Consider the following 23696-nt stretch of genomic DNA (forward strand, 5'->3'; position numbering starts at 1 on the left):
CTGCTGAGAGCCGTGCAGCTGCGGGCAGGGAGCGCCCTGAGATTGTGGATTCTCCTGGGGGAAACCAACCTTTGGACAACCCTCCAGGAGAGGGTGGATCCAGCTCCAGGGCTACCCCGAGCCTCATCTGTTCACATGGCTTGAGGGTCTTGCAAATATGTGGACAACGTGCCAGCAGTCCATTGGAGTATCCACAGCAAAATCTGACATCAGGAGGTGCCTCCAGGTTGATGTTAGTTGTCTGCATCTCTTCGGGTAGCTCTGGTTGCTTTATTGTGCCCTGTGCCTGGGGCAAGACACACTTTGGTCATCCTTTCTTGGTCCCACATGCCCTTTTTGCGCAGCCTGTCTCCTGGGCATCGACCTGAAGGAGGACTTGCTGTCCTGCTGAGGTCATGAAGATTTGTCTCCCCAGCTGCCAGCTGGAGGCCAGCTCATGCTGTCTTTCTGCTGTTGCCCTGGTAGGACTCTGGTGTTACAAGCACAGGGAATCTGCGTCCAGGCTCCTGAGCCTGTTTGGGGTTTTGGTTTTGACTCTTTCATCAAGTAACAGTGATGCGGGGGTTGAATTATGGCCTGCCAAAACTGCCTGGTTGGGTCTTTGCAAAGAAAAGCCCTGCAGAGCAAAACAGGGTACATGGCAAGGCAGGTGAGTCTCAGGAACATTGTGTCTAGGGCTGCTCTACCATCAGCCAAGGTTTCAAGCACAGAAATGTGTTATCAGCTGGTACCATGGGGCATCAGTGCCATGCACTCCTGCCATGCATGTCCAGGTGTGCTATGCGTGCTTCCTCCTGTGCACGGGCACGCTGCATGGGACAGCCCTCCGGCTTTGCACGTGTTTGGTAACAGCTTGGTCAGAGGCTGTTCCCTTCTCCTTGCAACGCATGGTGATCCCTTGTCCTGGCTTCTCGCAGGGTCTGGAGCCAGGGCAGAGCTGCTGCTGCTGCTCCCGTGACGTGCCAAAAGCCTGCCAAGGCCAGGCAGGTGGCTGGAGTTGTGTGTTTTGTGCCATGAACAGAAATCTCAGCTAAAGGCTGACGTGCCCGGATGTATGAAACCCTGCATGTGGTTGTACCTGAGACCTGGCTCATGACTCCACAGTCATGGTCCGCAGCCTGCTTTCCTCCTCCTGACACTGCACTTGGGACTTTTCCTGGGCTGTGAATGTACTGCCACCTCCTGAACCTTTCATCTCTTCTCTCCATCTGCTTCATCCCCTCTACAATTCAATATATAAAGCCCCCACCCCTGTAACAATGAGGAGGGCAGAGAGCCGGCTGCATCCCTCACCCTGCTCCCTGCCATGCCCTGTCCTTTGGGCTTGCCCAAGGGAGGATGGACCCAGGTCTGACCTGTGCAGATGAACCAGAAGAGGAATATTCAGAGCATTTCTGTTAACCTGTAGCCAGGAGAGAGCTGCCAAGGAGGCTGCACTGAAACCCGAAGCGGCTGTTTTTCCCCGAGACTCAGCACTTGGCAGGGAGAGCAGACGATGGACAAGTGGTGGAGCAGGGAGGGAAGCAATGCCCTGGGGGGTGGCACTGCTGGTGGAGGTGCCCGGGGAAGGCGTGCTGGCTTACCTGTTTGACTCTGGGGATTCATCTCCGTGTCCGCCTTGTCTGAGATCACGAGGAGAGTCAGGTGGAAGCTGGGTTCACGGCTGACTCTTCTGTCCTTATGTGTGGCTGTTCCCTTGGTCACCCTCTTTGTGCCATGTACCGAGCATCTCCTTCAACAGGGACAAGCAGTGGCTGGTTTTCCCCTTGCGTTGCTCAGAAAAGTCAGGAGATGCTCCGAGTGTCTGTCTCAGCTCAGCCGCTGCAGGGTTTGGCTGAGCCAGTCCAGCCAGCAGCACTCGCCCCGCCTGGACCTTTTTTCCTTTATAGCTCAGTGTTATCTCAAGGTCTCTGGTGTTGCAGCCGGCGCTGTGTTTGCCTTTCCTCGCAGCACCTGCCTGCCAGCCGGTCACTTCCCACCCATCTCCCTCCTGCTCCTGCACGGTAGCAAGGGGCTTGTGGGGGTGTGGGACCCCTTGGGGTGGGGGGAACCCCTCCACGGGGCTACAAGTCAGCCCCAGTGCTGCCAGCCCCAGGGGAGTCAGGGCAGTGGGTAGCAGGGAAGCTGCCCAGCGCAGCATGGTGGGAACGATACTTGGGGGCATCTGTCCCATCACCTTTGCTTCCCTGTCCCTATCAGCCTTGCGGCTGGGGCAGAGCTGGGCATGATACTGAAGTAAGGGTCTGGGGTGCTGTCACAGCGTGGGTCTCTGCTGCCAGGACCGGTGCTGGATGTATGGCGGACCCTGCCCTGTCCCGGCAGCATCAGCCCCTCCAGCTGTGGAGAGTGCCAGGACTTCATCCAAAGCTGAGATGCTGTTAAAAATAGATCAGTTGTGAAATGGTTTTCTCCTCCTTGGTTCCTGGCCCGAGAGCTCATTCCTCTCTCTGGCTGGCTTTGAGGCTATATGGATGCTGTGAGATGCAGGGAGGCTTGGAGTCTGGAGAGCTGCAGAAATGTTATAGGTGGCATAGCTGTCCCCAAAATGTTTAGTGGTTAGTGAGTACTTTCTCCCCACAAAAGCATTGCTGGAAAAAGAATCTGCTAAATAAATGGGGAAACGAAGCTGGGGTAGGAGAGGCTCTTTTGCTCCTCCGCTTGCACATGGTGCTTTTGTGAGTGGGCACAGGTACCTGAGCACTGCTGGTCACAAAGTGATGCTTTTCTTAGCCCTGGGGCTTCCTAGAAAATGCCTGCTAGGCTGCAGCCTCCCCTCATCTCCACGACCTGGAGCGATCCTGCTGGCCCCTCCACTGCATGGCTGTGCCGGAGCTCCCGATGCCCACTGCGGAGCCACTGTGTCCCGGGCTGGCTGGGTTGCTCATGCTCCCCGGGAAAAGACCATGTCTCTCACTTTGAGACTGGTATTCTGGATCCCAGTTTCCTCTTGTAGCCCTTTTCTGTCCTTCTAATTCTTAAATATCATTTTTCAGGTGTGAACACTGAGTCTGGAGACAATTTTAAGATGCAGCTGTGAAACGTATTATCAGTGTCCCTGCTATCAAATACATGAGGTTCAGGGCTGCACGTAACCACTGAGCAATTAAATGGCAACCCTGGTGATGAATTACAGCTGAGACCTCCTGAAGCTAAATAAATATCAGCCGATAACTACTGATAAAATTAATTTCTCTGTGCTTTTTTAAAAAGCACCCTTCCAGTATTTGTGGCCAGTCTTGGCGCTGCACATCTCCTGGGGGAAGCTGCATTAACTGTGGCATTTCCCCGCCCCCCCCCCCCCCCCCCCCCCCCCCCCCCCCCCCCCCCCCCCCCCCCCCCCCCCCCCCCCAGCACCTTGGCTTTCCAACCAGAGCTGAATAAAAATAAACCAATAAATCCATGTCCCTGCAGGAGCCAGGCAAGGGCAGGGAAAGGCAAGGCAAGGTAACACAGAGGTGGGCAGGGAGGGAGACAAGTGGCAAGCTGAGATTTTGGGTAAACTGGTCTAAATATCTTTTCCCCTAACTATCCGCCTCAAATGCAGGAAAAAAACTGGTGGGGGGCCCACCGAGCAACCTTCAGAGAAGCCAGCAGGATGGGGAGAGCTGCAAAGCGCTGGTGACAGAGTGATGAGGTTCCGGTGGTGTGGGAAGGCAAGCAGCAGGCTGGCCGCGCGGGGCAGCGGGTGCCCATCTGTGCCAGCAGAGGCTTCTGGTCTCCCAGGGTAGCTTGGAAAAAGGCAGAAAAGAAATGTATGCGGGTTCTGGAAAAATGATCTTTGCCAATGACTTTGGGAGACTTCTGAGCAGGTTTTGTCTTCTGGGGGCTTCTCTTGCCATGTGGGGGGAGTGTCGGGAGGGCTGGTTGCTCTGCATCCCCGGGTGCAGCTTTCCATTCTGGCTGGCTGTGGGGGAGCAGCTGCATCGCCAGTGAAAAAGCATTTGGGCTGAACATCCCCTCCGCCTGGTGTGCAAGTGAAAATAAGGCTTGTCCGATGGCAGCCTCCACCCAGAGCAGAAAATCAGACCCTTTGGCAGATCGCTGCTACTGTAATGAAATTTAGCTGTGCTGAGACCTGCCAGTCCATGAATGGAAAAGTTCCACGTGGGTTCAGAGACGTTTGGGGATGGATCTGTCAGAACTGCTGCTGCTGAGGGTTTTTGGCACTGCCTGGGGACTCCCCACCGCAGGTGACTGTCACCCTGTGGCTCAGCCCATCCTCAGCACTGATTGCACATTGTCTTCTCCTACAGCGAGTCCTCCCAGGCCTGGAATTGTGTGGTATCACAGAGCCATGATGAAGCTCCTGCCCATTGCCCCTCTCCTCCTACTTCTCCTGACGACACTGGAAGCCAGACCAAAACCTGCAGGGGAGCTCTGGCCGGTGGGGATTGCTTGGAGGAGAGAGAAGTGAGAGCGTCAGGGCAGTGAAGCCCTTGGAGGACTGGTTGCTGCTTGGGGTGGGTGGACCTGATGCCTCTTACTTGGAGGCCATCCCTAGGAGGATGGAGGATCCCCCACATGGTGACCCCAAAATTCCAGCACTGCCCAGGGGGAGTGTGAGCCCAAGCCTGGCCCCAGCACGGTGGGTCTCATGCCACTTGCTCCGGGCACGTCCTCAGCTTTGACAGAGCCCAGCTCAGGGCTTGTCACCCTCCTGCGCGGGGGCTCCCGCCTCGGCAGGAGGCACAGCTGTGAGGGATAACCCCCTCCATGTATGGGTCTTCTGACAGGGGGGACAAAGCAAACCCCGGGGTACCAGCCTCTCTCCTCCCAGGGCAGAGGGAGCTAAACCAATTTCAGTTTAAAAAACAGTGAAGGCGCTGGACAGAGAAAGAAGCAGGTATGTCTCGGAGACCTTCAGAGCAGTTGAGATGACAGCTGGGGTCTGGGCATCATCCCAAGGGACTCAGAATGTTTGCTTACCGTTAGGGCCAAATCTCCCAGGCTTGGGTATGCACAGCCAAGCAAAATATGTTATTGTGTTTCACTAGCTAAACACTTTCCTGGTTGCACTGGAAGTAGCACCCATATGTCCAAGAGAGGCTCTTTTGGCTCGATCCCTGCCACGTGCACGCCCTTAGCTGTGCTTTTCACCGTCTCATTTTCTGCCCTTAAAAAAACCCAAACAACAAAGCAAGCCCTGGTTTTTAGGCAAGAAACTGGTAAACAGCAGTAAACACTAGGGAGGCTGGAGCTGCGGGGGGAACAGAAGAGCTGCCCAAAGCAATATTTTCCTGCATGGCACAGAGGTCTGGAGCAGGAGCTGCGGCTTGCAGAGGACAGCCCGAGGCATTGGGCTGTTTTACACTTTAATGCTCTGATTGTTGTAGAGATCAAGATGCTGCTGCCTAAACCTGTGCCTCAGCCTTGCCAGGGTAGTACCAACAGGCAGAGAGGCATTTCTGCAGCCCCTGGGGCTGTCGGCTGTAGACATACAGGGAGCTGGAGCTGGGTTCTGGCTGCAGGGACACTACTGGGGAGGAAGGGGACACTGCCATTTCCCCACAGCCTCATGCCAGGGCGTGTCTCCCCAGCCTGTCTCCCTGCTCCCGCTTGCTAGCACCCTCCATGGATTTTTCTGGCAGTGGGAGGGTGCTGGTCTGTGAGGGCTGCCTGGACATACCCTCTCTTTCCCCACTGAGCATCCACAAGCACCTCAACAGGGATGTCTCTGCTCCCAGCCCTGCTTCCCACAGGTGCTGTGAGGCTGAAACTGTCTCTTTGTCCCCTTCCAGCCCTGAAGTGCAGGACGGGTCCTGGACATCGTGTTTGTGATCGACAGCTCCCGCAGCGTTCGCCCCTTTGAGTTCGAGACCATGCGGCGGTTCATGATAGACATCATCGGCAGCCTGGACGTGGGCCCCAACGCCACACGGGTGGGGGTGATCCAGTACTCCAGCAGGTGCAGAACATATTCTCCCTCAAGACCTTCTTCACGCGGGCGGACATGAGAAGGCCATCAACAGCATCGTCCCGCTGGCCCAGGGCACCATGACGGGGCTGGCCATCCAGTATGCCATGAACGTGGCCTTCACCACGCAGGAGGGCGCGCGCCCTCTGCACAAGAAGATCCCCCGCATTGCCATCATCGTGACGGAACGGACGACCCCAGGACCGTGTCACTGAGGTGGCCACCCAGGCCCGGAATGCTGGCATTGAGATCTATGCTGTGGGCATCCAGCGGGCTGACATGAACTCGCTGCGAGCCATGGCCTCGCCGCCGCTGGAGGAGCATGTCTTCCTGGTGGAGTCCTTCGAACTCATCCAGCAGTTTGGGAAGCAGTTCCAGGACAAGCTCTGCGGTGGGTGAGAGCTGCGGATGTGGGTTGGCAAGGGCAGCGCTGGTGCTCCTCAGCTGGGCTAGAAGGTGACCTTCAGAGGGGTGTTTTGGGGTGGCTGCTCTTGCTAGGAGCAGCGTGGACAGGGAAGCAACCTCCCTGGTGAGGTGCTGGGACAGGTGGCTGTTCACCTTTCCTGGAGCGAGATCAGAAAGCTTTGAAAGCATTTGCCAGTGGGCGCTCTTCTTCACCCGTGCCTGGTAGCTCTGCCCCAAGCCAGGAGATGATGGGAGTATTAAGAGCAGGAAATGTGGAGCTGGTTTTCCTGGGTGTGACAGGGCCAGGTGACACGTCCCAGAGCCCTGTATGCCTTTCGACGTGGCTCTAGCAGCGTCTCCTCCCGTGCAGACACATGCGTGGCATCTGCTGCATGCACATTTGTGTTTAATAACACGCTGGGCACATGGGGCTGCTGTGCAGTGTCCAGCCGGTCTCGGCCAGGAGCCAGGAGGCTGGTTCGCACCGTGGCTGTGCTGGCACAGGTCGGGAGCTTGCAGGCTGGGACCTGTCTGTCCTTCGTCATGCTGGCAGGCTTTGCCAGAGACCTGGCACTGCAGCAGACTGGCAAGGCTTTGCTTACGTGCTTCAGCATCTGCTGAAGGGCAGAAGGCAGCTGCCAGCCTCATTTAGGCATCGTTTGCTAGCCGGGGGCTCCTGGGTGCCTGCAGGGCTGCCTTGGAGATTCTCTGCTTGCTGGGGCGCAGGGCTGAGCAGATGTTGTCCCCTGGGGACAAGTGCTCCTGCACTTGGTGCCTTCGCTTACAGCACCCTGCCCGCCGCCTGCCTGCCCCGGTGCCCCCTTCCCAGCCGGCTCTGCAGGCTCCTGGCTGCACGGACACAGACCTGGCTCCTGTAGCACGTTCCTGACGAGCTCAAGCTTTTGCTTACTCAGCTCAAGCTGTCGACAGTACCAATTAATACCGAGCTTTGATTTAGCACTTGGGTAGACCAGAAAGCCAAAGCGGTTCAGAAGCCTGCCCCGCACAACATTCATGTCTGTGCACTGGAAATCGGTGGGTGAGCGCTGGGGCTGGAAGGCTGTGGCGCTGGGGTCATCCCAGAGGCTTCGGCTACAGGGACGTGGCACATGCTGGAGCTGCGGTCCCTGTGCATCCAGCGTGCCTGGGGGCTGCTTTGATGCCCGTTCTGTCTTGCAGGGGTGGACGTGTGCATGGAGCAGGAGCATGGCTGCCAGCACAGCTGCATCAGCACCCCCGGCTCCTTCTACTGTGAATGCAACCCAGGCTACAGGCTCAACGTTGATGGAAAGACCTGTTCCCGTAAGCCCCCTTTTTTAATCCTAACTCTTGTAGAAGGCTTGTGGTTGCAGGTGTCACAGAGGGAAGCTGAAAAGCAGCAGAGGACCCACTGAGGCCAGCAGCAGCCTCGGTGCTCTGTTCACTGGGCTCACCGCCTGGCGGGTCTGTACTGACTGCGGACACATGGCATTGCTGCATCCTGGTCACCTTTCAGGGGTGGGACACTTGGGGCTCTTGTGGGCACAACCAGCTGCCTGTCGCTTGAGGGGGCTTTGGGCAGTGGGTACCAGAGGGGTGCACATCCCAGCCACCGAAGTACATGGTGTTTTGGCCCTGTATGTTGAGTGCAAAGCTGTATTAATTGGTCTGGCCACCAACCCAGGACTTCTCCTTCTTGCCTAATGGCGCTGGGAGCTGCTTTGAAGCCCTGGAGCGGTCTGCTCGGCTGCCCCAGGGAGGCTGGGACAGGAGGGTGATGGGTGTCCTGTTCCACCGCAGCCATCGATGCATGCGCAGACGGGAGACATGGCTGTCAACACCAGTGTGTCAGCACTCGTGGGTCATACCTGTGCCAGTGCCGTGCGGGTTACTACCTCAGCCAGAACAAGAGAGCTGCTCTAGTAAGTGGCCATCTCCCTTGCTGTCCCTTCTTCATTTGCTTCTTTTCCCCTCTCCTCTTGTCTTTCCCTGTCTGCCCACCCCTCTCCTTCTCTCACCAGTGATCGATTACTGCAGCTTCGGAAACCACAGCTGCCAGCACGAGTGCGTGAGCATCCCCAACGGGCACTACTGCCGCTGCCGCAGTGGGTTCACGCTGCAGCCCGACAGCAGGTCCTGCAAGGGTACGTCCTGGCACGGTGGCACGGCACAGGCTGCAGTGTATGGCAGATACCTGTATGTCCTGCCCAGTCCCCAGGGGAGGGGCTGTTCCCGGACCACCCCACCTGAGTGGGGATAACCCTGTGCCCTTGGCTTGTCTTCCAGCCACTGACCTCTGCAACGGGGTGGATCATGGCTGCGAGTTCAAGTGTGTGAGCACGGAGGGCTCCTACCGCTGCGTGTGCCCCGAGGGCCAGCAGCTCCAGGCTGATGGCAGGGCGTGCAGCAGTGAGTACCGGACACGGCTCATGGCATCCTCGCTGGCTGGCAAGGGCTTACCTGAAACTAGGCAGGGGGTCTAAGTGGGACTTGGAGCTGGGTTGGAGGAGGATGGAGAGCTGGCCGGGCTTGGGGGAGCACCCTGGATGCTGTGGGGATGGGCGTGCGCTCATGTCCTCTGTGACATGGCCCAGAAGAAGTCACAGGAACTTTGAGGAAGGGTTCAGGAAAAGGGAGACCTAGGAAAGACTTTCAGGGGACACTGCAGTGGCAGTGGAGGGTTTTGGGCTCAGACCCCTGGGTGTGCTTAGCCCTGCTTCCCAGCCTCAGCCTGGCTGCAGTTCCAGGGGGTCCACATGGTGTCCTGAAGCCCACAGCTCTGCCCCAGCCCTGGGCGTCTTCACTCCGATGGTGCCCACGGCCAGGCTGGTCCCTTCTCACCTTCCCCCTGTGCCTGCAGAGTGTGGGGCTGGGCACATCGACCTGGTGATGGTGATTGACGGCTCCAAGAGTGTTCGGCCCCAAAACTTTGAGCTGGTGAAGCAGTTTGTGAACCGCATCGTGGACCTGCTGGAGGTGTCCCCCCACGGCACGCGGGTGGGGCTGGTGCAGTACTCCAGCCGCGTCCGCACTGAGTTCCCCCTCAACAAGTACCACAGCGCAGATGAGATCAAGAAGGCGGTGATGGAGGTGGAATACATGGAGAAAGGCACCATGACAGGCCTTGCCCTCAAGCACATGGTAGAGCACAGCTTCTCCGAGCTGGAAGGTGCCAGGCCTCTCTCCCACAACGTCCCCAGAATCGGGCTTGTCTTCACGGATGGGCGCTCCCAGGACGACATCTCCGAGTGGGCCAGGAGAGCAAAGGAGTCAGGTGCGGGGGGCTGGGGAACCCCGACTTGCAGTGCTTTGGGCATCCCAGGGTGGTTCCTCAGGGTGGCTGCTCTGGGGGAGGCTGCAGCATCCAGCCTTGGGATGCTGCATCGCCTGGTCCACAGAGGCAGACCTGCCTCTGCCGTGGTTGCAGGGTGCTCCAGGTAGCATCCTTTGTGCAGCAGCCTGCACTGCAGTGGTGCTGCCGTCCTCCTGCCCGTCCTTCCCAAATTCCTGCCGTGTATTTGGGAAGCCCAGGGGAAATCCTGCATCCCCAGCCTTGCTCCCTCTGGGCTTGGGGCTGCTTGATGCAGGGTGGCCAGCACAGTGCTCAGGATCTATCCTTGCCACACAGGGATCATCATGTTTGCTGTGGGTGTTGGCAAGGCTGTGGAAGAGGAGCTGAGAGCAATCGCCTCTGAGCCAGTGGAGCAGCATTTCTCTTACTCAGCAGACTTCACCACCATGACCCACCTCGTGGAGAACTTCAAGCTGAACATCTGCCCAGGTGGGTGCCCCTGGCCACAGTGGGTGGGCTCACCCCCAAGCCTGGGGGAGCCCTCTCCCCACAGAGCCAGTGGGGTGGTTTGTGTGTCTGTTGTCCTGCGTCATGTACCCCAGGGCTGGGGTGAGCTGGCATGAGCCTAGGTTGCCTCTGCATCTCACCAGCCTGTGTGGGTATAGAGGTGGGTCTCAGGGAAGGATTTGGAAAAGGAGAAAGTGGAGCTGGGACTTTTAATACAAAAGTATTAATGTGAGCAGCCACCCCAGTGCTGTTGCATGGGCAGAGGTTGCACTCTGCCTTGAGGGATGCTGCCCCAGCTCCGAAGATGGCCTGTCTCTTTGTGCAGACCTGTGCTTCTGCTGCTGCTGGGTGCAGGAGGACCAGGGTGGGTTACTGTGATATCCCTGCCCTGGGGCAGGCTGGGGTTCCCCAGTGCCCTTGGGACCCCTGCAAGGCTGCAGACATGGGGTCAGCATGCTCCCTGCCACCCTGGGCTGAAGGCAAAGTGAAGCTCAGCACTGGCTGTCCTTGGCACACTGTGACCATGAGTGTGGCAGCCCTGTGGGATGCCTGGCAGTGAGCTTGCTGGGCTAGCACTGATGCAGCCTGGCAAAAAAGGAGTGAGGCTGGAAAAATAGAGGAAAATCAGAGGGGGGATAGCCCCGAGGCTCAGGTACAGCCCTGTTGGGTGGCTGTAGGGATAAGGGACTCGCGCTGTGTGGGAGCAGGGGAGAGCCAGGCACTGTGGGGCCATGACTCTGACTGCACCCAAACCCCCATGGTCACAGAGGAGGGCAAAGGGAAGACGGAGATCCGCAGCCCATGCGAGTGCGAGGCACTGGTGCAGTTCCAGACAAACACTGTGGCCATCCTGCAGAGCCTGACTGAGAAAAATATCCTTTGGGGTGATACCTGGGTTTGCTGGGGTGCAGGGCAGCCTGGGGACAGACTGCACACGGGGAAGGGAGGGATGGGTAAATGAGGAGCAGGAAAAATTTCAGGCTCCTTCAAGGGGAAGAAGCCCTTGGCCCACCGTTTCCTTAGCACGTTCACTTGCTCAGATGACAGCCAGACTCGAAGACTTGGAAAAGCAGATCACCAACAAGAAGTGATCCTTGCAGAGGGCTGCAGCGCTTGGATGGGACAGGGGGATGTACAGTAGCTATATGGCATTGTTATTGCTAGGTTGTTGTAAAGCATCAGTGTTTGTTCTTGTATCCCAAAAGCCCCAGGGGGATGCACACTGTATTTAAAAAAAAACAAAAATCCTAAAAAAAAAGCCCCCACCCTTGAGCAAAACTGCTGCAAAACCAAGGGTTTCAGCCATCACTGTTGCCTTGTTCTGCTGAATTGGCAGGTCTGGGATGACTGCAAGGGCAGGCTGGGCTTTGGATGAGGAGATGGAACACCCAGCCTTTTTCCAGAGCAACTGGGATGAACCAGCCCCTGCGCAGCCCCCCATGGCCCCCCAGCAAGCTGCTTTGCAAGGGGGAAAAAAAAATTATCTACTGTGATCACGCCTTGAGAGCTTCTGCTGCCTCAGCATCTGCTGCCCTGTAGTGGGGCAGGGAGAGCCGGGCACTGTGGCCAGTGCATGGGGACGCATGCTGCCAGGCCAGCTCCCAGCACAGCACCCGGCTGTGCACCCAGGGGTGAGTGGGCAGCAGGAATTGTCAGATCCCCTTGCCCCCATTTTGGCAGAATTGTTTGGGAGTTGGTCATTATCTTGTTTGGTTTTTTTATCACATAGCAAAACGGTAATAATTCTTTCTATAAACATCTATGCGTGTGTATATATATATATTTCATTTTGAGAGCAGGGTAGTGCTATTTTTAAACACTTCTTTTATATAAAGAAATTTCTATCCTGCTAATAAACACCCTGAAGGTTTGTATGACGTGTCCCTCTCCTTTTGGCTGGGCTGCAGGGGTCACAGAGGCATCTCTGTATCAGAACAGGGGCCTCTGGCTTTTGCAAAGGCCCCCATCCATCGGCTCCAAAAATATCTTTGGGGGGGGGGGGAAATAAATAAATCTTTCCTCTGTGGACACCCCAGCGTGCTGCAAACCTGGCCTCAGCTGGAGGGAACTGGTGTGGCACAGATGCTGTGTCACCATTCCCAGTGTTTGCTTTGGAGCCTGTGCTTGTTGGAGCATGGGGAGCTCCACACCTGCTTTTGGGGGGTGTAAGTGTGCCAAGGCAGTGGTGCAGGGCCACTTACACTCATGGGGGACATGGCCCTGGTGCTCAGACCTGTTTGCTTGGGGCAGGAGAGCCACCAGGGCTCCCTGGCTGGCTGCACGGGAGGGATGCAGAGGCAGCCAGGGACCCATCTCCAGCAGATGCATGGGGCAGAGGTGGCTTTTTAACCACAGAAGCTCCCCTTGATGTAGCCCCTGTGCCCCACACCGGGGGGGAAGGAGGGCTCCGCTTGGTCCTGTCTGTTGCACGCAGGCAGAGGCTGCTGGATAAGGACAGATTTTTGGAGGGATCCTTCATGTACCCACCTTCTTACTGGTCCTGCACCCAGAAGGTGCGAGCAAAGCAGGACCAAGAGGAGCTGTTCATTCTGAGCTAGCAGTTTGTGCTGGAGGCATTCACGTGCCTGGGGGGGCTCATGGGGCTGTGCAACCCCAGGCTGGTGGGGGGAGGAGGAGGGTTACAGCCCTGGGCTCACACTGCTTCAGCACAGCTCCTTCTCCCCAGGGATGCTGTTAGTGGCTCCAGCACCCACCTTGGCCAGTTAGCTTTACAGAGCCTGGGTGTTTCCACCACCATGAATATTCCTGGTGGGTGTATAGGGCACTTTCAGGGGTGGCTGAGGGGCACATCCTGCTGGTCCTGCTTCCAGGAGCAGTTTGCTCCATGGGACTCATCCTAGGGTGTTAGAGCTGAGATGTGGCAAGGTTTTGTGTGCTTGAGGCTGTGATTTGGAGCCAAGGAGCAGGAGGCTGAAAGCAGATCCTGGGCTGGACTGTGGGGCTTGCTGGGACAGCTCTGGGGAGGGGAGCTGGGAAGTGCACAGGTGTTTGTTTTACAAAGCAAGGAGTAGTTTTTCCACATGCAATTGAAAGCAGTGGCTCCCCATTTTGGGGGTGGGGGTGATGGCTTGTGAGCAGGGCTCTCTCCCAGTCAGCATGGACCGGGGCATTTATAGCCTCATTATATCTGTTTGCTGGGCCAGCAAACGAAGCACTGCCGATTAGCTCTGTGCCTATGCCAGCCGACAGTCCTGTGGCCCTCCTTTCAGCCCTGTATCCCACCCATGCACTCCCCCACCAGCCCCCATCCCTCCCACCTACCTTGCAGCCCAGCAGACAGCCGGAGGTGGCAGGTTGGGAAGGCACTGATGGCCAAAAGCTGTATCCAAGCCAGATCCTGGTGCTGTAGAAGACAGGTACCACCAAGCCACAGCAGCGTTCTGCAACCCCAAACCTGGAGGCTGGGGCTTCCCTGCTTTGTGTGCAGCTCCCTAAAAAAACCCACAGTAATTGCAGAGGGAAAAAAAAAAAAAAAAAGAAGAAAAAAAAAAGGAGGGAGGGAAGGAATTAGCTGCATTTGGCATTTAAAAACAGGTTGCATTAGAGCAGATAGCTGCGTGCCCTGAGGGCATGATTAAGCTTCAGTTGGCCCAGCGTAATTTTGGCAAATACTAAGGGAAGCGGTAGACAAAGCAGAGCTGGGCTGGCAGCGAGACCAGGGGGCTTGAGGAGAGCTGGCAGCACAGCGTGGCCTCGGGGATGGCAAAGCACCGGTGATGAGGTGTGAGAGGGGAGGGGGGAGACACGGGGAAGAGCAGCAAGAGCTGGGCATCAGCTGAGGTGGGATTTTGGGGAAAGTTGCCCCAGGACAGGCTGTGGGATCGCATCCGCGAGCGGGGCCATGTCTGTGTGGTCCTGCAGAGCCTCATTAATGGCTTTTCACTAGGTGGCACCAAACACCAGCGCTAGCGCGGGTGCACTGGGCCGGGGGCACCCCCAGGCAGCGGACCCGGAGCATCCTCAGCCATGAGCTGGGGATGGATGGAGCTCGATGTCAGGCTGGAGGCATCGCATCACCTGCGAGGGAAAACAGGCTGCTTTGCAGGGTGCAAGCTGTTCCTCCTGTGCTTTGTGCATCCTGGCTGGGGGACTAGGGGCTGCCGGCCCCCCTCCTTACCATCCCCAGGAAATACAAACTGGAGAGCCCTGGCATGGCTGGAAAATGCAGCATCAGCTGGCAGCATCCTTAGCATCGCACAGCTCAGGCCTTGCTTTGGGAGGAGGCTCACAAAGTGCTTTTCATGGAGGACAGTATGAGCAGTGTAGGATGGAGACAGCTCTGCAGGACCCTGGGGCAATGAGTGTTGCTCACATGGCAGAGTGCAACACTGGGAAATGCTGGCCATCCTACGCACAGAAATGCCATTGTCTGTGTTATTCTGTGGGAAGTTTGCAATAGAAAATTATTTTAGACTTTTCTCCTATGGATAAAGCACTGTCAAAAGTCCTTCAGATGGACTTTCCCCCCAGCTTCTCTGCAGCTGAATCCAAGCCTTACTCCTTGGTGTTTTCTCCTCTCCTGGAGATGCGGCCCCAAGTACCACCTCAGCCAGATCCTGGCACCAGCTGGGAGCATAGCACTGTACTGTCCAGCCCTCACAGCAGCTGAACACCAAAGGTTTGCTTAAAAATTAATCTAAAGCTTGTATTTCTTATTAAAAGCGCTAAATTGTTGGTGCATGGCCCAGAAAGTCTATTTGGGTTGGCTAAATACTCTCCTGGTTATTTATTAAATTGCTTTACAGAGAATGCAGCCACAGAATCATTAGGGAAACTGGACAATAATTACCAGATATCCAGTAAATTAAGGTCAAGTTGAAGTGGCACATTAAGACGTGAGAAGGGAAGTCTGAGCAGAAAGAGCACAGGGAGATGCTCACCGTGCCCTGGATGGAAAGCAGGGGCTCCAGGCGCTGGGGCAGAGCAATGGTGGGGGCTCAGGAGCTGCATGGACCACAAAGGGGTTACATCTGGGCTTTTGCTACTCCTTGCCCTACCCAACTGCAAAATAAGGGGCTGCCCCAGCCTGCCCTTTGCAAGAGCATGGGGTGTTTGGCTGCAGGGTGCCCACCCCTCCCAGGACATTCCCAATGCCTCTTTACAGCGCAGCCTGGATTCCTGCCAGCCTTAGAAATCCCAAGTAAAGGTTCCAGGAAGCTGTTACACAAGGCAAGGGGGACATTGACCCATCGGTAGGAAATGGGGTAATTTCCCATTGCCCAAGAGCACCTGATGGAAACAGCTTTGCCCAGGACAGAGGTACAATGCCCTTGGCAGGGAGGAGCAGATGGAGCTCTGAAGGGCAGCGAGATCTTTGCCATCCAAGCAAGGGCTACAGCCCCTAATCCCTACAGCCACCAAGAGCTAGGGCTCAGTCGTGCTGTCCTTGTGCTGCATGGGGACTTTTAGCTACATGCAGCCTTGTCATCAGCCCGTTACCCTACCCTGGTGAGGCCAGCCACTTTCTTCTAGCACTGGCATTGGCCACCCAGAAAAGATGCAGAGATTCAGGTGACCCCCACAGAGCTTAGGAAAGACTCACCCTTCGCTAAGCCAAAGCCGCTTTCCTCACACTAGCTTACACCACTAGTGGGACAGGAGGCAGGAAAAAACCTTAGGGATCATCCCTGGGAAGGCACAGGCAGCCCCACGCTCACCTGGATCATGCTGTAGGGTTTGGTTTGCCGGTCCATGTGGAAGCAAGGTACAGAGGGAAACTCACATAACAGACACCCAGAAGGGAACACAGTGTGGTCACCACAATGGTTTCTCCTGGAGAAGCATACCTGCCCGGGAGGAAGCAAGCTCCACCACCTTCAGCCTGCTTGGGGGATGATGCCCTGGACCACCTCCCCTCAGTTTGTCCTTCAGCCCCAGGTCTGGCTGCAGGCAACAGTTGTGCAATGGAATAGCTACTTTTTCAGCAATCCCATTGGTATCTTGCGCAAAAATCTTCCAGAAAACACAACGCAACAGCAGAAGCAAAGAGATACAAGCATTGGCACATGCCCAGCCCCATCCCCACCCCCACCCTCCTCAAGGGTTTAAATGTCAGCATCCCCCAGCTCTTCATACTCACACCTCTCAGAGACACGGCACCATGAAGTCAGTGGCCGCCCTTCTCCTGGTGGGGATGCTCATCCTCTGGACAGACCTGCCAACAGGTATGAGATACCCTAAGATTAGGTACAAGGAAGAAGGGCACAGGGCTGGGAAGGAGCCGTGTTTGCAGGGATCCTGTGGGAGGGGAGTGGGGCATTTTCTGGGGACCTCCTCCCCAGGGTCCCTCAGCTGCTGGTGGCCTGGAGCTAACAACTCCCTCCTCTTGCAGGCAGCACCTGGTCCTGTCCGCCTGTCCACATCACCTGCGCGATGCACAACCCACCAAATAAGTGCTACTTAGACAGGCAGTGTCCGCGCTACAAGAAGTGCTGCAGGGGCTTCTGCGGGAGGAGATGCATATCGCGCCCATCTTCCATCCCCATCAGCTATGGTAGGGTCTCAGGACACCCCGTCCCCAGGCAGCAGAGTGACAGTGGCTCTGGGTAGGCAGCTGGGTCCAGCTGCCAGAGCTCCCTGCTGTCAGGCTGGTGGGGTGGCTGATGGCCAAACACACGGGCTGGGGTTACTGGAGCATCAGCCCCAACCTGCTGTTTTCTCTTCCTTTCCCCAGCGTAAGCTCCCACTCCCAGGGCAGGCTGAAGGCCGCCTCAGCACCCCCATGTCACCTCTGGCACCAGCCACCCACACCTCTGCGAAGGCTTGTCCTGCCCAGTACCAGCTCCCAGGACAACGGGGACAGCCACCAGCCCACGCTCAGAGACCACCCTGCCGACGGCTGACACAGTGCCACATGCTGGCTGCTTGCCTTCTCCCTCTGCTTCCCCATGGCTGTTTTAACAAATAAAAGAGCTTATCCCAGGGAAGCTTGTGATGTGCAACTCCTTTCCCCACCTCCTCTTGCCTCTCCCCAGGCCTCCGCTGCTCTCACCTCACAATTTCTGCCTGGAGAAGAAAACAAAACCGATCTGGCTGTGCACCTGGAGTGTGGCTGGGGGCTGGCTTGAAGGAAGCAAATCCATCCAGAGGCATACAAACCCTAGAAAGAGAAGGAAAGGGAAGGGGCTGGAGCAAAACATGACTGGACGCTTTAGGGGACACTCCTGGCAGGCTGCAGGGGGTCCTGGAGAGGAGCACATCCCTCCAGGCGCACCCTAAGCTGGACAGGGCCGTGGAAGGGGACTGACCCTGTCTGCCTGGGGGGATGCAGGAGGCACAGCCTCCCTGTGGGTACCCCTCTTGAGGCACATCTGGAGGGCAGAGGAGGGCTACATAGAGCCAAACCCCAAGTGGTGCCGAGCCCCTCACTGAATTTCAGCTGCTGGGGAAAATTCAGCTGAAGAAAATTCCCTGGGAAAGCCTCAAGGCAGGGCACAAAAACACAGCTCTGCAAGGTTCTTGTGGCTTTTGTATGGCTGAATGCTGGAACCAGAAATTCAGGAGATGCCGCAAAACATCAGCAGGAGAGAGTGTGAGCAGCCTGAGGGACCTGCCTGGCATCTGCCCAGTGCAATAGCAGAGCCAGGCACTGCCACCATGTGCTGCAGGGACAGAGCGTCACCCAGCCTGTGCTAATCCCAGCAAGCTGCCTGCCAGGCCCTCCACACCCCCATGGCTGATGCCAGGCTTGCACATCCCATAGTCACATTCTCGACAAGCAGAGCCAGCCCAAACTGGGAGAGGAGCCTGGTCTGTCTGCATACACTAGAGAGCAGAGAGGAAAACGAGCGAGTGCTGAGCAACGGGGGAAAGGAGTGTTGGGATGGATAGCTGGGAGGAGGCAGTTTGCCTCCACCTCACTGACCTGCAGACCCCCCAAACAGCCCAGCTGGCAGCCCCTCAGCCCACCCTGCCTGGCAGGGGCACCCACCAGGCACTGCCCGAAGGCACCTGGTGCAGGAGCTGCTGCTGCATAAGGGCTGAGCTAATGGTCCCCTTTGCCAGGCACAAGCCAGGCAATCTGGAGAGCAGCACCAAGAAGCTCTGGGAGAACCTGCTTTAGCAGCAGGTTGGGCTAGATCATCTCCAGAGGTCCCTTCCAACCCTGACCATTCTACAATTAACTGGCCGGATATTTAAACCGCCCACAAATACAACAGGATGAAACCTCTGGCTGTGGGATCGACATCGCACATGGCCCAAGGCAGACACTGGAAGCTCCCTGGCCAAGGCTGGGGAAAGCATATGCTGGAGCGAGTCCTTCCAGTCACCCCCATGGAGGAACTGGAGGGAGGGAGGCAAAGACTCAGAAATTATTCAGTGACTGAGAAGGGAGAAGTCCCATGGTGAAAGGCCACCTCTCTGTTTAGCTCCGGTACAGATAACTGGAGAGCTCCTGCAGCGCCAGGGGAGGCTGGAGACACCAGGGATAGGCCAGACAAGGGCTGGGAGCTCATCAGCCAAATTCAGTATAAAATCAGACATTGCAGTCTGACCAGTGCAGTGTCCTGCTGGGGGAAAAATATCCCCACCACCCTCAGAGCAACCCACCCCTGAGCAGGAAGCACTGTGCCACACAAGCCATGGGGTGACAGGGGCAGAGCCCCAGCACTCCCCCAGCCATCCCCCCACCAAGGCAGCCCAGGCTGGTGCTGGAGCCAAGGGCAGAGGAGCCCGATTACACCTTCCATCAGTCATTAGTCACAGATCACAGCCCTCCCTCCTCCATCAGGACCAGCTATTATCAGCTGTTAAGCAGGCATTTCCATACAGCTGGCTAATTTGTTAATACTGCAATTATCTTGGTTTGTTAACAAGATTAAATTGCTAATTGGTTTAATTAAGCACAGAGCTTTAGGCATGGGGTGCCTCAGCTGGTAGCACTGGTGGCCCCGCACAGCAGCTCCTCTGCAGAGACGAGGGTAAGGCAGCAGCCCACGAGGGGTTCATCCTCCCAAGAACTGCTGCCTGGGGCCCCCACATCTCCATGCGATGGCCTGGAGAGGTCCCTCCTCCTGCCCCAAGACAGAGCCAGCTTTGCCCATGTCACTGCTGTCACCCAGCTGCTGGCCCAGGCAGGCAGGAGGAGATGGCTTTGGGGCCAGAGGATGCTATGGGGACATCTGGTCTGCTTCAGTCCTGCTGCCTTCTGTTTGGGAGCACTGCAAGTTAGAAATCCCGGAGGCGATGCACCAACTGCGTACACCCACCTGCAGCTACGTCAGCAAATCCTCTGCCCTCCTCTCCCCAGGCCCAGGTCCCTACCCCCGTGCACAGCATTTCCAGCAGCACCCAGCTCACCACTGCAGCTATACTGGGGAGCTCACATCATCGTGGATTACACTCACTTGTACCCCCCGTGCAGTCAGCACCTGCCTGGGAGGAGCTGGGCAGTGCACCAAAACATGCACAGGGCAGGATCACCGACTGTGGTAAGCTCCTGGCAGCATGCTTTGACTGAAAATCCTTTGGATCCAGGTCTCTGGGGAAAAAGGGAATTCCCCTCTTCATCCTAGGTACGTGCCAGCAAGACAGCAGGAAAAGCAGCGTGTCCTGGGCCAGAAAGGAGATATTTCCATGCTGCTTCTTCCCACGTTATCTGCTTCCACAGGGCTAGAGCAGCCTGGGGAGGGAGGAGATAGTTTTCTCTGCCTGGGGGCTTACCACAGCTCAGGACTCACTGCTGTGGGACCTTCTTCTGGTCACCTTCCCCTTCAACAGGTCCGGTGCCAGAAGCATGGACAAAGGCTGCACTGAAGAACCTGGCTTTGAGTTAGAAACATCCATTGTGGCATCCCACAGCAGCAGCACCACTGCAGGGCAGGGAGCCGTTGGGCTCCTTTTGCATGCAGCAGGTCTGGCTTATTCCATCTTCCCTTAAAACAGGGGTTTTGGGGACAGTCACTCTTGGACCAATCCCAAAGGAAATATCCAACACTCCCTGACATCCCAGGGTGGGATCCAGAGTGGCTCCCTGGGGCACCATCTGCATCACTGACACAGCCTTGGTCCACACAGAAATGTACTTTGGTCCCCTCCAAGATGGAGACAGGGCAAAGGATGGAGAAGTAAGGTCTCACCCCCAGCACACCTGAACATCTTTTTAATATTTTCTTGGAGCCTTCTCCCTGCATATTTTATGCTCTGGCTCAGGAGCCTGGGTGGTCAGAGTTTGAATACAGAACAGTTCAGTGCTCAAGAGTGATGCGAGACCTTTTCAAGAGATGATTCAAACCAGACTAATAAGCATTACTATGGCTTTGAAAACCTTTGAAAATGGAGGATTATTTAGCTAGCCTGGCCCAGGAGGGGGAAAGTGTAGTCCCAGCAGGATGCAGCAATTGCATCAAATCCAGAGGAGAAAATACCCCAGGCTGAGCAGATCCACTTGGCAGCAGCTCTGCCCATGGCCGGGTGCTGTGCACAGCCCTCATCCCCTCTGCAGAGAAGCAGCAGTATTTCAGGTAGGAAAAGGAGTCAATACCGTTATGGTCCACACCATAAGAGAAATATATATACACCTCTGCAGAAAAATAAACCATCCTCACACTGCCGAATGTCAGCAGATGTATGAATTCACTCTGTGCTTTCTTCTGTAGCATGATTTCTATAAACTCAGTTCCTCACCTGGACCAAGTCACCCTCCAGCCACAGGGAGAAGGTGGTCAGGGCCAGAGCTGCCTCACACCACCTGATGCCCTGCAGCATTTTCTTTCTGAAGACACAGGGATGCCGCTTTCCCCACTTGGGAGTCTTACTCATGACCATGCCTTGGCTTGCCTGGCCAAATGCAGCAGTAATCCTTCCCAGTGCCCTCCCACCCTCCACAAACACAGCAAGGGGGAACACAGGGCACCAGCTGCTGCTGTGCCAGGGAGGGTGGGGGGAGCCACGTCCTGGATCGCAGGTGGAGGGAGGCTGTATCTGCCACCAGGAAGCCTTGGAGCCAGCCAGGGTGGAAGCTGTCCTTGCTGCCTGGCTCCAGCACACCACCCCAGCCGTGCACTACACCCAGCCCCCTGCGTGCTGGGGAGCCCCAGAGCAGCAGGGTCTGGCAGGGGATGGGACCACAGCTGAGGGATGCCAGAGCAGCCTGCTGTGATTTCTCGCCTGCCTAAAGTGCTGCCAAGCCTCACAAGCTGCTTGTGACGAAGCCTTCGATCTGGCACAGAAGCAGGTCTGCATGCCCCGCAACGGCCAAGAGGCAGTAGAGCTCTGCTGAGCTGCTTGGCTCCATCCCATGCTTCATCCCACCAGGAATCCTCACCAGGCTGCTCTCTGCTGCAGCCACACAAGTTTCCACACCCAGGAAGCCCGTCAGATGCTAGCAGGACTTCCCTGAGCCAGGGAACCGAAAGGAAAGGTAAGCAAAAACCCGAGGCACTGGCAGCACCCCGTAGCTGCAGGGGATCCCTGCATGTCAGCAGTCCCTTGTCCCCACACAGAAAGGGAGCAGAAGAGACAGAAACCTCTTCCCTCTGCAGTAAGCCACGCTGCATGAAGGCACGTGTGAGAGCCCAGCAGGAGGATGGACAGCAGTGCAGGCGGGGCTGCCTCTCCCATGCCCTCTCTGCAGCCCCAGCTCTCAGCTCCAGGGCCAGACTCACAGTCCCTCCAACAAGCTGATGCCTGCATTCAGCCAAGCAGCTGGGGTGTCACACAAATAACAGCTCTAACAAAGGCTAGCAAAGCACTTGCAGGCTCACACAAAGCAGTTTGCAGAGCAGCAAGCACCAGCAGCAAGCACAGCATCTCCCATAGGCACCTGCCCTGCAACAGCCCCTGCTCACGCACCAAACTGCAGCACAGATCCCAACTCACAGCCCACACACATGCTCTGGACAAGGTCAACATCATAAACTCACCATCACCCCACAAATCCACCAGCACAGGCACCAGGGTACCCGCACATCCCCTCCCAAATAGGGCCACTCACCTGCAGTGAGACCCTCCCAGCTGAAACCAGTGCCTCCCCATAGCAAAGCACTGTGGAAGAGAAGGGTGGGCTATTTATGCTATAGAGCAGCCCAGCCGATCTCCTGCCACTCCCCAGCTCCAGCTGTGGAGGGGAAGCCATTTCCCAGCTCCTTCAGGTGCCGGCACCGGCTCCCTGTCAGCAGTGCCAGCAGCATCGCACTCGCACGGGGGAATTCCTGCCTCTTCAGCCCTGCCTGTGCCAAGGCGCACACAGATGCTCCTTTCCCCGACAACTATGTAGGTTAATAACATGCAATGTGATTGCAAGACACAGGCAACCGCAAAGCGGTGTCAATATTTAGCTTTTACACATTTGGTTAATTAGAGAGCAACCTGTGATTCCCTCCAAAGGAGGCATGGCTGCTTCACCCCTCTCCCTCCCCATCCTATATGTTCCCGGTTCAGATGGGATAAGCGTCAGCTCATTATTTCTGGAGTTTGCCGGTCGCAAACGGTCTGTCCCAAAATGCTATTCCCAGGCACTGGATGTCAGAAATCATTAAACTAAATAAAGCTTCATGCATGATTCATGAAGCTGGGTTTCACATTAATCAGGGAGAGATGGGCAAAAGTAGCACAGCACCGCAGATTGCTGCGTCGTGTTCTTGCACAGGCAGGCAAATGGAGAGGTTTGGACCTTCAAGGTGCAAATCAGAGATATGGTGCAAATCAGAGAAACACCCTGGTCCCAACACGATTGGAGCCTGACCAAGAGGAGACCAAAAGCAGGCAGTGGGCTGTTGCCCAAATAGGTTTCTGCTTCAGGAGCTCCTGTGTCTCGATCACGTTAATGAGCCCAGGGCAGGGCAGCCTGCTGCTGCTCTGAGCATCCTCGGAGATGCACGACTGCTTTTCACATTAGCCCCAGTCTCCAGCACGGGGCTGGGTCAGTGCTTGGGACTCACGTACTGACTCCCTGGCTCTGTGCACTATGGCCACTAAAAATAGAAAAATGCTTTTCTGAAATGTCACTGAGAGGCTCCTTTCAGGGCCCAGACAAACGGGGCTTCTGCCTGGATGCCACGCTGCATCCCAGCATGGGCTGTCCACCAGCAGGTATTTTCTTGGGATTCAAATGCTTCTTCCACTACACCAAGACTTCGGAAAGAATGTAGATGTGTCCTCTCTTGGCATCTGAATCTACCTAAAAAGGCAGCCCTGAACTCTGTAAATCAATGAAAGAGCGAGGGGTGCCCCCGATATGGCAGTGTTGGTGGAAGGAGGTGGTGAAGCGTGGGATCCTGTGTGTATTTTGCAGCAGCGAGTGCCTGTGCCTCCCCCAACCAGCCAGGCTCAGCCAGCAAGCTCTTGTCCTTGGGTCTACCCCTGCATCCCTGGCAGCTCCTCTGTCACTTGCTTAAAGACTCCTAGTAAAAAATCCTCAAAACTACAAAAATACTACAAAAATACGGTGACAAGCAGCCAGGCCAGCTGTATGGCAGGGAAAAATCCATCGCTGGCATTGCAAAATCTGGGCTCTGACATGAAGACAGCAGTGATTCTCCATGCAGCAGCAGAGGAATAGCTATCTATCAGGAGGCCAAGGAGCCGTTAGACACCCTTGCTCCCCCCGCTGCGGCTCTGCAGCCTTCCTGGGGCCGG

At 56.4% G+C, this 23696-nt stretch overlaps 2 protein-coding genes across 2 annotated transcripts in view; both read left to right on the forward strand.

Annotated features, from left to right (window-relative positions):
• Positions 1-11963, forward strand: part of MATN4 (matrilin 4) — an 18072-nt gene extending 6109 nt beyond the window's left edge. Inside the window, 14 exon segments of the mRNA XM_056354935.1 lie at positions 4254-4367; positions 5736-5760; positions 5762-5898; positions 5901-5948; positions 5951-6102; positions 6104-6305; positions 7499-7621; positions 8099-8224; positions 8320-8442; positions 8585-8707; positions 9159-9572; positions 9927-10079; positions 10865-10969; positions 11130-11963. Coding sequence (XP_056210910.1) covers positions 4295-4367; positions 5736-5760; positions 5762-5898; positions 5901-5948; positions 5951-6102; positions 6104-6305; positions 7499-7621; positions 8099-8224; positions 8320-8442; positions 8585-8707; positions 9159-9572; positions 9927-10079; positions 10865-10969; positions 11130-11188 — 1863 coding nt within the window. The 5' untranslated portion in view covers positions 4254-4294 and the 3' untranslated portion in view covers positions 11189-11963.
• Positions 11964-16126: 4163 nt separating this feature from the next.
• On the forward strand, positions 16127-17044 carry PI3 (peptidase inhibitor 3). The gene is made up of 3 exons (XM_056354176.1): positions 16127-16282; positions 16450-16611; positions 16792-17044. The coding sequence occupies exons 1-3, from the start codon at positions 16219-16221 to the stop codon at positions 16794-16796; spliced, it is 231 nt and encodes a 76-aa protein (XP_056210151.1). The 5' UTR covers positions 16127-16218; the 3' UTR covers positions 16797-17044.
• Positions 17045-23696: the final 6652 nt, after the last annotated feature.

This window comes from Falco biarmicus, chromosome 10 (assembly GCF_023638135.1).
Source record: "Falco biarmicus isolate bFalBia1 chromosome 10, bFalBia1.pri, whole genome shotgun sequence".
Classification (NCBI taxonomy): Eukaryota; Metazoa; Chordata; class Aves; order Falconiformes; family Falconidae; genus Falco; species Falco biarmicus.